Consider the following 15092-nt stretch of genomic DNA (forward strand, 5'->3'; position numbering starts at 1 on the left):
TGTCTGAGCCCGGGTTCGAACCGGGGACCTCTAGTGTGTGAGACTAGCGTGATAACCGACTACACCACCCAGACTTGTGTGCTAAACTTGGCTTTATTTATAATATAAATTAAATTTCTTCATTTCAATAACTATTTGCATAATTTCTCACAACTTTATTTTTTAACGTTTACTTCACTTGTAGTTTATAATATAACACATACCTCGCTTCATGCAAAAAGAATATTTGTGAAAAGTTTGTTTCAAAAGATAAATTTTCTATTGTATTTCACTATTTCATAAGTACCATGTTGTAACCTTAATTATTTGTATATTTTTAGTTTTGTAATACAACTGTCGCCAAGAAAAATAGAAGTGGTTGATATATTGCAATATCATTGATTAAAGTTTCGTGCCTATCTTCTATCTAAATAGTGTCGAAAACGAGACTAATTAGTAAAAAGAAGAAAATAGAATTCATATCTTTGCAGGTCTATTTTATTTAGGGATTTTTTCGTTTATATACAATATTTGAAACTTACATGGGCGGCTTGAGGCCAAAGCAAGTAACCCCAAATTCTAGGGGGCCAAAATTTCTTATAGTTAGCTTTATGGTTTAAAGATATTTAGAAAATATTGAAATTTTTAGAGAAAAAAAGGTAAAATGAATTTGTAAAGTTTAAAATTCATGTTGACCCTCCCCAAAAAATAGCTCAAAGAAAATTAGAGCATAGTGAACGCTTACTGTAATGAAATGCATATAAAAATTTGATTTATTGGCAATACAAGTTTCCTTCTAATTTTGTCTTCCTAATTCATATTCATACTTACGCTCTTTCTTTTCTTTTTTCGTAAGCCTTTTTATATTGTGTCAAACAAAAAAGTACATTTATTAATATGAATTGCATATTCCTTCCATCCTGATTTATGACAGGCTGTCCTTTAAAATTGTTGTCTAGAAAATATGAGTCATGTTGTTAGAAACTCAAAAAAAAAAAATTGAAACTTTAATACAATCACAATCTCAAAAAGCACTCTTATTAAAGTATTAGCAAGAGAGTGTTCTTTTTAAAAGTGAAACTAATCAAAATCTTATATAAGATCAACATTGTTTCAAGAAAAATAAATGGATTAGCTTTATTATCAATTAAAAAAATATTTATTAAAGAAATTAATTATAAGATATTAATTACTCATTTCAAAATCTAGAAGAAAAAAAATTACAAATAAAATATAAATGAAATTTTATTTAAAATATTTTAGGCCTTTTCTTAAAGCTTCGCTTTAGGCCCCCACTTATATTGAGCCGCCCTTGAAAACCTATTTACCAAAATCGTTCTAATTTTATATATTACCCGCCATAAACAAGAATTACTTACAAATTATATACATTCCACCTTAAAAGGCTCACAATCCATTATTATTGCCTTCAATCAAGGGATTTAGTTACACCCTTTTTCTTTTTTCTCTCATCTCTGCCCTCTTCTCTCCAGAATATTGGGACCAAAGATACTCCCAACAGTCAACATTTTTCACAAAACAAATCAAGTAATTGCAATTATTTCTTGCACCTTAGGACACTGTTCAGCTATTAAAGAATGAGAGAAAATTGTTAAGCCTAAAAGATGTGAAAACAATTAATATTTTTCCTTTAAAGCCTCATAGATTTTCTATACATTCTTTCGTTTCCTATAATTTAGTAGTTTGATATCGAAATTGACCAACTGTATTTGGTTTGGGTACGTATAGCTTCATACCAAACAAATGAGTACGTTTTAAATTGTTCACTTCTTATTTGGTCTCTACTAAATTGTAATTTGGTGTCTAATTATAGTCTTTCGAGATTATCATTGCGATGATCGAAAGAAAGCATAAAATTGCCAAACCTTTTGTCCCTCTAAATCTAAGTTAAACACTCCCATAAAATAATTCTTATTGATTGACAATTTTAATTTGAACACCAATTGTGCAACATGAAAGGAAATTACTAAGTTAAAACGATTGAAATTCATTGATTAATTCTATTAAAACTCTATACAACAAGAAAGCATAAAAAAACATAGAACATCAAATGAAGAAAATTTGGAGGGGGGGGGAGGGGGGACAGAAAAGGAGAGTAGAGAGACGAAGAGAGAGAGAGAGAGAGAGAGTGGGCAAGTATAAGGGATACGGAAATAACTGATATTCCTTATTCAATTCCTAATATAAAGGGATACTCATTTAAAACTTATTTGTATATAATTTGTAAATTGTTTATGACCATATAATTAAATTGAAATTTGAGTAGGGGGATAATAAGATTTCAAATAGTGTATAGGAAGATAAAAATCTCTTTTATTTAAGCACAATGTTATGTGGATTCAAGCATATAATTTGTCTATATTAAGTAAGGTTTCATATATTTATCATGGATTGCACTTCTATGTTGTTCTCCCTTTTCTGTTTCACTTGCGGAAGGAGAGAAATAAGAGGGTAGCCCGGTGCACAAAGCACCCCGTGATCACGTAAGATCCGAGGAAGAGCCGCTCAGTGATGTAGGCAGCCTATCCTGACACAATCATCAATAGCTAATTCCACGGCTTAAACTCGTGACCTATATATATAGGTCACACAGAGAAACCACCTGGCTTTTTTGAGTTTTGGCTAGATATAGTACCTCAAATTCAAGAATGAAAACAAAAGATCCAGTTACTATGTGCTAAAGCATAATCAAAACCAAGCATGATCTTTCTGCTTTCACAATAAGCACCATAATCAAACAGAAGTTACCAGTTAACACCATTTAATAACCTAAGTATATAACTGAATTCTTCAATAGAGCTACATGTACACACTACACAATGGCAAACCCCACGCCCCCCTCCTTTCCTCCACTTCGAGCAGGGGAGGCGGGAGAGAGTGGAGGAGCAAATATTCCTACAGAAATTCACCTGATTAGTGCAGCTTGCTACAAGCTGAAGTTCCTAAATATCTTCCACAACAATGGAAGACTAACACAACAGGCTAAAGGTAATTAAAGATGGTGTCTACTCTACATACAAAGAAGGGTTGCAAGCATCCTCTTCCGCAAATTTCCTGCTGTACTATTGCCATCTTTTGGAAGACTTAACTGTAGAAGTGTTGCTGGCAGTGGATTTTTTAGAACCTGAGAAGCATAGAGAGGAAAAAGCAAAAGTTGGTACTCCTTAGGAACAAAAATAAGAATGCTTTAGAAAGAATGAAATAGTGCTACATTATTGTCATTTCTCTTCTCTAATTTGGAGAGCATTAACAAAGAAGGAAAATAAAGGCGAAAATCAAGAAATGAGAATCACATACTCGGGACTTTAGGGGTGCTCTTATGCAATGATGACAACCGAGAAGATCCTGTTTGCACCTTCTTTTGTGTGGGCCGTGGAAGTTTAGCAGGTACAGGAGGCCTGAATCATTTACCAGAAAAGAGAATAAGTCCTTTAATTTTGATGAGTGTCTTTAACAATGAGTTCAGTGCCAAAGCTTAGTCTCTTGCTTTTTCCGTTTAACTGTAAGCTGTCTTTGACAAAATACTGTACTAAGAAAAGATGTGATCTAAAAGTCATGAAGTACATTTAAACTAGAAACGAGGAAGTGCAACTCCAAATTATATGAGATGCTCATTCAGAATGTAACCTGATGCCTATCTTCGGTTCTTTCTGTGAAGTTAAAATATGGATCAAAAATGAGAAAAGGAAAAAGGATAATTTCTATTACAAAGGCAGGTAAAGAACTTTTTCAGCACAAAAAGATACCAGATACGTGACCTCTCAACCTGAAGTACTACGGGAGGAGGAATTAGAGTTTCCACAAATTAATCAATATTCAAGAAAAAAGCCATTGAATTGTAAGGCAAGACCGCCAAAAAAGACAATCAGAGATGGCATAATGAACGTATATCTGTAGAATACTCACTTCTCTGGGGTCTCTGAAGGTGGCTTTGCCGTTTCTGGGAAAAGAGTGTATTCTACGATGCTATTGATTGAACCATCAGTCTCAGTTCCCATTGAAAGCACACCATCAGATATGTCACTTAATCTCTCTTCAGAATCTGCATCATCAAATCCGATGAGCACCACATCTTCATTAGGATTCTGACATTCTCCTCTAACAGTGGCCCTTGAATCAGTCTCTTCACCCAAATTTAGACCAGCATCTACTACAGCAAGCCTGGATTGTCTAAAGAAATCTCTGTGATGCCTAAAGTCATCCATTGATTGCTGAGAGCCAGTGTCAGATTGTCTGTCGCTGTATTCCGAACTATTGTCCACGTCAGAAGCAGCTTTCTGAGTAGGTCTTGAGCTTCTCTCTCCAGAAAATATTTGGCTTGCTCGTGGACCACCTAAAGAATGCCTTCTTGGAGAGGCAGAGCCATGCCTGGTTGAGCTCACACTACGCCTCTCACCATTGCCATTGGTTTTGAGAGCGCGCAGCCGCCCAATTTCCTCGTCCTTCTTTGCCATTGTGTTTTTTAAGTTAGCTACCTGAAAAATTACTATTCTATTTTCAGTTGTACTTTGTACATGACCATAACAAAGGAAACAGAAACATGGCAAGCATCATAAATCTGGTGTACTCGAGAGAAGAGTCAAGTGTAACAAGATTATTATTAAGACGGGGTTTTACTAGTAAATGCACAAATGTGATGTCGGATTTACAAAAAATAAGTATACAATACAACAGTAGATGCATGCAATGAAAAAGTAAGAGCAACTAGAATGACATTATCTACTGAACTGCTGATATTCATTAGAACATGCCATGAAGTACCTGATCCATAAGCTCTTTAATACCTCGACCCTCTTTATTATTCCGTGCTGCACCCAACTCCACTCCAGATACTCTCTCAGCAAACTTCAGGGTGCTTATGGTTTCTGAGTAGGACTCCACATCAGGATTGAGCTGTACAAACATAAGTGTCTTTGCCTGGCCTCCTGTAACATGTAATGAGCGAAAATCAAGTAAACAAAGGTTTAATAGGAAAGAGAAATAAAACTACTATCAAAGGAATAAAGCAATGTATTCAAATTTGAATTAACACTGAAGAGATATATAACTACCAAGGGAGCTTTGAAGAACTTGAGTTAGTTTACTATTTCTGTATGGCACATGAGAACTTTTTTGTGCCAATGCAAAGATCACATCTCCAAGAGCCGATAAGGATTTGTTTATATGTTGTGCTTCCCGTAAACGATCCCCTGTGGCTTCGGACCGATCTACTCTTTCACTGCCAGCCAGATCTACCAAATGCAAGCAACCTCGTAGAATAGCATTTGTTTCCAAGTCCATACCACGTACATGAACGGTAAGGATGCTGCATCACAGTCAGTTCAAATAAGCATGATGGCGTTGCAGAATGAGAATGATTGTCCACAATGTGAATAAACAGTTTTAGCATAAGAGCTAACCTATGAGACCGGCTGCTTCTTTCATTTAAAGCAGTAGCACCAACAGCTCTATTCATCAAGCCAGTATTCATCAATTCTAAGACATCTGCGGTTGATTTGACAGGATGCATGCTAGCATCTGGGACAGCTAATCCATTGGGCTGAGTAGTACTCCAAATCCCAAGTGTGCGCAAGTTAAAGAAAACATCCGGAAATATATGGCGTACATATTTCTGACATCTCCACTAACTATTGAATTGGAAAACTTGAATATATCTATATGATTACATCGAAGCAAAGTACTTCAAGGGAAATAAATGTGTAGAAAAAGAACAAAGAAAAGGTAAATAGCCAATGTATCAAAAACAAAAACGACAACTATGCCTCGGTCCTAAACAAGTTAGGGTCAACTATATGAAACCATACTGACCACGTTTCCATTTAAAATCAACTCATGTCATCATCACATTAAATAAAAATAAAAAAAACATTAAAAAAAATTTAGGAAGGATATCGTTTTTGTGAAGTATCACTGCAAAGCAAGTCACGCACTTGCTCATTGTATATCTCAACCATTTGAACGCCAATTTCATATGCAATGGAGCTTTTCCTACTTTGGGAGATGTTGAATAGATCATTCAGAGCTCGATAGTTGACCCCCCAATCCTCCACCGATGACATGCTTGGACCACTCTAAAGGCAATTAAAAGGGACAAGGATGAGTAGAAGTGAAAAGCCAACTATATCTACTAAATAAATTTTATAAGTATGTCCATACCATGGTATATGTTTTTCCGGAACCAGTCTGACCATAAGCAAAAATGCAGACATTGAACCCATCCAAAACAGACCTGATTAATGGTTGAGTGTCCTGAAATACCTCCTCTGAAAAATAATAGAGTTAGAGAGAAAAAAGGCAAACATTGAAAAAGGGTATTTTCATTCTTTTCATTCTCATTTGTGATGAAAGTAAAGTATTTCCATATTAAGTACTTATTCTAAATATCAAATTGATAAACAAAATCATCAAACCTTGAGTGGCTGCAGGTGCAAAGACCTTGTTGAATTTGAAAAGACGGTGACTATCTTTCCCTTGTTTGGAGGGATTAGTAACAACCAGTTCCCCATTCTCACCAATGTACTCAATGGTTGTCAATTTTTGGCTTTGGCCCGGAAGGAATGGCCTTATTCGACTATAAACTCTAATGTTACCTATCATAAATGACATTATGTTAGGAAAAAACACTGTGTTAAACTTAAACAACTAAGTTCTTAATATTCCATTTAACTAACCTTTCAAATCTTGAACTTCATTATACAACTTCCTATTTTCATCAAGCACTGTGTGGTAATTCTGAGCAGCATCAACCAGTCCCTTAAGATTGAACCCTGTTAATCAAGAAAACATCCACAAAGATTAGATGCCAAGACCAAGAATAAGATCAAATGTAATCATAGCATTTAGCTCTTCTTCTTACCAAAGTGGTTAAGTTCTTCGACGTAAACCTCCTTGGTCCTCATCACCTCCTGCCTTATAGACTCAGATGCTATCCTCAATTCCTGAGTTATTAGAGAATGTCATATTCCTGATAACTCAGAATGAACTTGTAAGATTAAATTCAAATGCAAACCTGCAGAGATCCAAAATGAGAGTCTATGAAGTGTTTGTAGCCAAGTTCTCTTCTTTTCAGGCTCACCAACTTGGATTCTGAAAATGCCTCAAGTTCTTGCACTTTCTTTGTTGATTCATTCAGCAGACCCTGAAGTTCCAGTATCTTGATCTCTGACTCGGCCCGAGTTTGCTCCGCGTGCGCTTTCAATTGTAAATGATCCTTCTCATGTGCATGTTTGGATGATTCAAGCTCAGCTATCAATGAGGATATTTGCATCTCACAATGATCCTTATCTTTCATTAACCTGATTAAATCTTGCTCTTGAAGTTTTTCCTTCTCTTCAATTTTGGCCTTCTCAATCTGTAAAAGGGAAGTTAGTTGGACTATATGTCCAGTAAAATAGAAACACATAACAAGAAACCATATAAGCAACATTGTTACATTGTCAATTCAACAGGTTGCTATAATAGGCATGCTAATCAACATCACAGCAAAATAAACAAGTGAAAAGAAGCAGAGAAAGATCTATCATATATCACAATGCGCCCACGAATTAATCCCAAAAAGAATGACTAAAGTTTGAGCCTCTAAGTCTGAGCTAATCTTTGGGGTTATTCATCAAGTGTTCATTAAAATCGTTATATCTACAAACTAATATAGAAAAGGGCAGCCCGGTGCACTAAGCTCCCGCTATGTGCGGGGTCCTGGGAAGGGCCGGACCACAAGGGTCTATTGTACGCAGCCTTACCCTGCATTTCTGCAAGAGGCTGTTTCCACGGCTTGATGGTCACATGGCAGCAACTTTACCAGTTACGCCAAGGCTCCCCTTCCTGGTAAATAGTAGTCACGCATTCTAAAATCAAAATTAATACAAATTGTTAACAAGAATCATAGTCAAATTGTTTGACTCTCCATTATAACCTAGTCACGTTAAAGGCAGAGGAGTACTAAATACAACATTATTCGCAACTGCTACAGTATGCAAGCTAATTGAAGACATACATATATTAAACACGCTGAGAAATTTTCTTAACCTCAAACCAATAAAAAAAAGTACACGGGTACTGATAAATACTATAGCAATGCTAACAGTAATGATTAGAAAAGCCAGCAACAGGTAGCATGATTAGCTCAACTAGGTGTTCTATAATTTGATCCTGCAGAAAATTGATTCCAGAATCTTGTCAAATCAATGGACAAATATTAATATGACAAAGGACTATCTGAAACAGTAGTGAAACCCTCTAAGTGATCAAAAGAAAAGAGAATCAAGAGAACTTTGGCAAATTGAACGCAGTTCATCTAGTCTAAAACTTGCATCATCAGAGAATATCAAAATAAAAAATAAAAAAGTAATTTATTTTGGATTTGAGAGTATTAACATGACTTTAATGGAATCCTTATATATTCTCAACTACTCCCTCCTTTCCGTTCTTTGTGACGGTGTTTGACTGGGCGCAGAATTTAAGATAGAAAGGAAGACTATTGGAACTTCTGGTCTTAACATATCATGACACTTTTATCGTTATAGAAACATGTCATTAAGGGTAAATGAAAAGTTTAAAAATAAATTGTTTTATAACATAGAAAGGTGTCGTCCATTTTAGATCAAATTATTAGATCAAATTAGAAAGGAAAAAATGCCAAACAAAATGGAACAAAAGGGAGTATTAGATTAAGGATTAGCAATTGTATGCATGTGTATAATGGCCTGACCCTCTACCCTTTTCCTTGTATTAACACACACTTGTTCAGAACCTGACCTAGAAGGTCCTTAATATTTATGGAATATCAATAATGCCTCAACGATTATGGCACTTCGTAGTGTTTCGCAATGAAAACTTTTGACATTCACATATAAATACTTTTTGGATCTGCGAGTATTAACTAAGGAAGAAGGGGAAATTGATAAATATTGAAGACACATTAACCTTAAAACAGGCATATCCAAATTCCCAACTCAAAGGGAGCTATGAAGGACTACAGTACTAACACGTAACTGCGGTAGTTTTCAGTCCCAAAGCAATACAGGAGAATAAGACATTGTCAAAACCCCAAAAAGCTCTCCATATTACCAGTGGCAATTTGGAAACACAACAGTAGACTTAGACACTTAGCACGAAATAGACACAGAGTACATATTTAGTAAGAACATTCAATATATTCAGCATCGAAACATCATAAAATAAACAAGAGAACATGCTCTGTCAAGTCAAAAATTAGTAACTTCTTGATAAATTTAATGTATGCACCTTTATCTGTTGAAGCTTCTTCATAACAACCTGGAGGATTGAATGAAACGTGAAGTTCAAGAAAAGAATAGATAGAACAAAATAGAAGAAAGAAACTAATTCTGTATCAATACTGATACTTATAGTACCTCATGTTCCTCAGTGGTCCCCACAGCAAGGGTTTCAAGTGCTTTAATTCTTGATTGATATCTCTCCTCACGAGACTTGTACAAACCATTTTGCTGTAATACCACAAGAGATCCACAGCTCTTAAGTCCTTTGAATGAAGTTCATAAACCAGTACTGATAATTGGAACATTTGTACCTTTCGCAAATTATCAGCTTGTTTTGAAACTCGTTCTTCAATCTCTTGTACAACTAACTTCACCAGGGAGGCCACACACTTAAAAAGTAGTAAAAAGATATCGGTAAGTAAATTAAGTATCAAATAGAATCCAGCAAAGAGAAATTTGTTCATTTTTCTGTCACCCTGTTCAGTTCATCTGTCGTACCTGAGGTATATCGCCATTCTTTCTCTCAATGCTGTCATCCAAAATATTATTCACAACACTGAAAAGCGAATGAGTGGAGGCACTCTGAAGATAAAAGTCAGTTCAACAAACGAAATCAGAAGTAGGCATAAACACTATAAAAGAAGGTGATCAGTCAACGCCAAGTGAAGAGCCATTCCAGCTTTACCTCTAAGCTGTTTAGTTTCATCAGCTCTGAGATCTTAGCAGCTGGAATATCAGCAAAACCATGCTTTGATTGGATCCCATCAGGCAATTTACTCCCAGCAAGATTGTCTGAAATTTAAAGCTCAAAGAAAGACAAGTAAATCTACAGTGGAAAAGATTACAACCAATGACAAATCGCTTAAGATATACATAAAATTCAAGATAAGAATTTTTCTGATACACCATTTTCTGCGAAGTTCCACACGTAAACGTGTTGTTTGAAGATAGTTGGATGTGGTGAAGAGCCAGAGTACTACGCGCTGGAGGTTAAGAATGCCGGGGTAAAGGTAATGGATCTTAGTCTGGTTGTGATGAAAGTTCTTTAATTTGTAAAGTGCAGTAGTAAGTGATGGAGTCGACAAAGGTGTAACAGGAGAAAACAATAATGAATAATGAAAAGATAAATGAAGGTGAAACTGTCTGATGCAAGGAACTAAAGAATTCAGAAATTCCAAAATAGACCTCAAATTTCCCTCCATGATAACTGTGCGATGAATTAACAGACACCAGCTACCAAGTTGGGAAAAGGGCTCAAATAAACATGGATGGGAAAACTAGACCAAATTTGAGATCCTTAAGTGAGGGCTGCTCTGGTGTAAAAACTATTACAGCTTGTTTTACATTTTCAGTGTTCAGCCAACTAACAAAAAGATAACCAGGGAAGGAAAAGAAAAAGAAAAACGGAAACCGAAGAGCAGAAGCAGCATTATAAGTATTCTGGAACTAAGCTTCAGTTTCGCTCAATGGTCAAATTCTATATTACATTGTTAAAACAGAGCAAAGCACTTTGCCAATAGTTGGATAATATAGGAAAAGGAATGAGAATTAAAAATGAGATACTGAAAGATATGGAATGATTTACCTTCTGCAGCCACTCTGAAAATTTCAACTCTATCAGACACGTCGCAGTTAAGAATTTCATTTAAACTGGCTGAGTCTCCATTTTCAGTTGCAGCTTCTGGATTCATGATAAACTTGATATATGTTTTGCCAGGATTACTACGGAGAGCACTACTAGTAAAGAAAACAAGAATCAGCACACGAAATATACTAGCTCATGACTACATTGACGGCTACTCTCAACTATAATGAGATTAGACAAGTGTTAATTAGCCAAATACGATAACGCATGAACATAAACACCATAAGTTTTTTACATTTGTTGATACTGACATAACCAAATAATGATTTGCGCAGAAAACTGTGTAATTGTACATATATTGTTCTATTAGAACAGATGCCTTTATTCAAATGTCCAACATTTTCATCTAAACAGGAAAATGTATTGTGTTAGATTAAGAACTATTTTGTAAGAGATTACCATTGCCATCTTAGAACTATTTTTTTATTAGAAGAAAAGGTTAATGTGGATTAAACCCCACTTAAAACCTATTATAGAACATGTTTAGTTTTTGAAATAAAATGCATGTCCAAACACAACATCAACTTCCAAAATTATTTTTCAACACAACTTCAAAAACTCTTTTTGGAACAACAACAACAACAACCCAATAGAATCTCACTAGTGGGGTCTGGGGAGGGTAGAGTGTACGCAAAACTTACCCCTACCCCGAAGGGATAGAGAGGAAACGCTATGTCCAAACTCTTTTTGGAAGTTTCAACCAAATCTATGTCCAAACACTAGCTAGATTTATCCTAGTGTGAAAGAGGTAACAACAACATGTTCCACGTGTTAAATTCAACATTTCAGTATGCATATAGTATGTAAAGCTCATTTTATCCTATTTGATTTCTCTTGTAAAAGATAACACAAGTGGGGGGAAAAGACAACTTTAAACAGAAAATCAACAGCTATTCCGAATACAAGCAGATCAAGAGCTTCCAACATTACAAACATGAAAAGTGTAGAATGGGAAAGGAGAATGACCAACTACTACTAATATGACTCAACTCCAAATTTGTGTTTTTTTTACAAACAAAGAGAATATTACTGAGCTGTGTTTTATAACCAAAAGACACTAAGCTAAAACGTGTAGCTCCATACTAACAGGTAACAGCCTAAGCAAGATTTAACTAAAACAAGGAAGATTTTTGTTTAAAGAACAAAACTTTGGTACTCCTAATCAAGAAACCTCACTCACACACACACACTGCACAATAATGCTGAAACAAAAAAAAACAAAAAAAAAAGTTCCACCCAGTTTTCTATTTTCTCCATTTATGAAAAATTTCAAGTGCAAGAATCAGTCAAATTGTGAAAAAGGAAGAAACTTTAATAACTTCATAGCCCAAAAGCAACAAAAATTTTTAAAAAAAAACATATGGGTCTACAACCAAAAACTAGACATTTTGCACAAACCCTACATGAAAAAAAAACTTTAAAAAATAAAAAAATCTAAAAATGGGAAATATACAAAGATTGAGAATGTGAGTAAGATACTAACCAGAATGAGCTGAAATTAAGGAGATCTTGATAATTTGAAGCTTAATAAGCGATTGGATCGAGGAAAGTTTGAATCTTTTAGGTGCGCTTTGTAAAAATACAGATTGAATCTGTGAAATTTGAAGGTCTTTTTATGGCTTTTGTTTGTTCTTGAAATACCGGTTTTTTTAGAAGCAAAGCGACGATGATGATGATGGCATTGCAGAAGAGGGCCCCTATTTCTTAGGAATTCTTTTGGTTTAGTCTTTAAATTGGAGACTTCAGGTTTTAGTTTACTATTTTTAGAATTTTCAGAAAATTAAGCAAAAACAAAAAAATAATGCTTAATATTTTAAACTAAAAATGGACTTTTACTTTTCTTCTCTTTACGTTTCACTATTTTATCTTCGTGTTTTTCTTTTGATGATACATATTCAGGCAAAAATTAAAAATATGCTAACTTATAAGTGATAATTAAAAAATAATTATAATTTTAAAAGTAATCAAAATTTAGTCATTTTATTACATAAAGATACAATTTGAACAAAAACACCCTTAAAATCCGACGTAAAAATGCAGCGCGTATACATACTTGCTTGGCCAAATAGATAAACAACTCAATGAACTTGGCTCCATTTTTCATTTTGGCATTCTATCTCAACCTTGTTCCATTTTGGCCCTTCAACTCTATTTCTTATGTTTCATTTTGGCACGCTATCTCAACCTTGTTCAATTACGGGTTCGAAAGTTTGCAGTTTCGAAAGTTTAGCGGTTCGGAAGTTTATAAAATTTGTGGGTATTTCGGGATATGCATGCACACACGTTTCACAAAATATAAAATTTAGTTCAAAATATATATTTTTTATTTTTTAATTTTTACGAAACTGACCAACTTTGGTCGTTTTTATTTTTGCGCAAAAATACAGGAAACTCTTTTAGTGTCCCGCAATTTTTTTTTAAAAAAAAAACGACTGAAATCGGTCAGTTTTCATATAAACAGTAAACGGGGAAGGAAATAATGAAGATGAAATATGGGGGGGAAGGAAGTTGTGGGATTTAAAATGGGGCCAACAGTTATTTTATTACTGTTGGAGAAGAAAATTTACCACAAACAATCTGCCTCGTGCACCTATCATGTGAGTCAATTCACACTATGTGACTAGTCAGCTTTCGTGTTAAAATAAAACATAAGAAATAGAGTTGGAGGGCCAAAAATGGAACAAGGTTGAGATAGAGTGCCAGAATGAAAAATAGAGTCAAGTTCAATGGGCTGTATATGTATTTGGCCTTTATGTTATTACCGTTGGAGAAGGAAATTTGCCCAAAAAAATCTCTCTCGCCCGCGGCAACTAAATTGAAACATAAAAAATTGGGTTTGAGGGCCAAAATGAAATAAGATTGAGTTGCAGTTCCAAAATAGAAAATTGGGCCAAGTTTAATGGATTGTCCATGTATGTGACCTTTTTTTTTTTCTCATAATAACAAATTTTGACTCTTTTATGTTTTCCGTAATGACCTCTTTTCCTTCATGTGTTTCAGTAATAATTGTAGGTTATGAGCTTAATGAATTGACAAATTCTTCTACCTTATATTTACTTTCGTTGCTATGAAGTTGAATGTATTCAACTCTTATAATAATTTCAATTCAGCTAAATTACTTGAACCACTTTATAAATAAGTCTCATCTTTATGTATAATTTTATTTGCTCCATATAAAAATTTATTGGCATGTCTTATCAATGCTTGATTTTTTGATCATTCAATCTCCCATATTATATTATTTTAAAAACTTATACAATTAAAGGAAAAAAATACAAGTAAAATGACGAGTTACGCACATTTGATGTTCATTGATAAAAAGGCTTTTTATCAAAATAGAAAATTTTAATCTTATAAGCTTTTTGCTTCGAATTATCCTTTATTTTCTTTGTTATGCTGAAAGTACAAACTCATAAACAATGAATCATAAATAACGTGTAAACTTGTACACTAACTGTAAAAATTAAAATAATTATTAATTTTAAACAAAATATTTAAAAAGTTTATATCTAAAATTAATACATCAAAATGGCATAATCGAGTGCATATTTTTGAGTTTGCATTTAGTGATCTTCTAATCACTGCTCCTTAATTTTCTCTTCTGTATGTAACATATGTTCAGTGTTCACTGTGTGAAAGTGCAACCAAAAATAAATAAATAAATAAATAATTAGCGGAATTATCTATTTCCAGTTTGCATAATTCTTATATTTTCTTTATTAGCTTTCCTTTTCAAAAGTTCAAATTCGATATTACGTGTGGCCCACAATTATGTTTTGGAATGGTATTCCCGCCTTATATTATTTCTTAATATTATACTTTTGTTTTGACATTTTTAGAGTATATTACACGTGGCAATAACACTTTAAGGTGGGGTCCATCCCCTTGGATCCGGAAAGTATTTCAGTATTTGTTGCGGTCACGATCATCAAACGTGCATACCTTATGGGCTTACAATATTTGCCACCTTTTCTTTTTTTCTTTTTTCTTTTTCATTTTTTGGTTTTGTTCTATTCCATCTACCAAAGCAAAGAATCTCTCCAATGACTATGCCTTTTTTGGGGGAGAAAAAGATATGCATTTTTTTAACAATAAATTAGTATTACTGATTCAGAGTTGAACAGTCTTTGCCTTAAAATATGTTAACTATGAAAAATTCATAAAGTTTTTAGATCTATAAATTAAGTGTTACATAAATTATCCTCAAATTT

At 34.2% G+C, this 15092-nt stretch overlaps 1 protein-coding gene and 1 non-coding gene across 3 annotated transcripts; both read right to left on the reverse strand.

The window, feature by feature from the left end:
• TRNAV-CAC (transfer RNA valine (anticodon CAC)) lies at positions 1-74 on the reverse strand. The gene has a single exon. It is a non-coding gene; the product is annotated as a tRNA-Val (tRNA).
• A 2611-nt stretch (positions 75-2685) lies between these two features.
• On the reverse strand, positions 2686-12589 carry LOC104089325 (kinesin-like protein KIN-14J). Of its 2 annotated transcripts, none has more exons than XM_070182826.1 (19): positions 12365-12589; positions 10822-10970; positions 9922-10028; positions 9735-9818; positions 9548-9625; positions 9372-9464; positions 9244-9273; positions 7010-7351; positions 6857-6938; positions 6672-6767; positions 6411-6590; positions 6157-6263; positions 5892-6071; positions 5400-5563; positions 5052-5305; positions 4762-4925; positions 3907-4475; positions 3298-3398; positions 2686-3124 (listed from the first exon to the last, which is right to left on the reverse strand). In XM_070182826.1, exons 2-19 carry the CDS (start codon positions 10925-10927, stop codon positions 3063-3065), a joined length of 2799 nt encoding a protein of 932 aa, XP_070038927.1. In that variant the 5' UTR covers positions 10928-10970; positions 12365-12589; the 3' UTR covers positions 2686-3062. The 2 variants fall into 2 exon arrangements, with proteins under 2 accessions (XP_070038927.1, XP_070038928.1); XM_070182827.1 differs by having other exon boundaries at positions 10822-10973.
• Between the last annotated feature and the right edge of the window lie 2503 nt (positions 12590-15092).

Source organism: Nicotiana tomentosiformis, chromosome 8 (assembly GCF_000390325.3).
Source record: "Nicotiana tomentosiformis chromosome 8, ASM39032v3, whole genome shotgun sequence".
Lineage (NCBI taxonomy): Eukaryota > Viridiplantae > Streptophyta > Magnoliopsida > Solanales > Solanaceae > Nicotiana > Nicotiana tomentosiformis.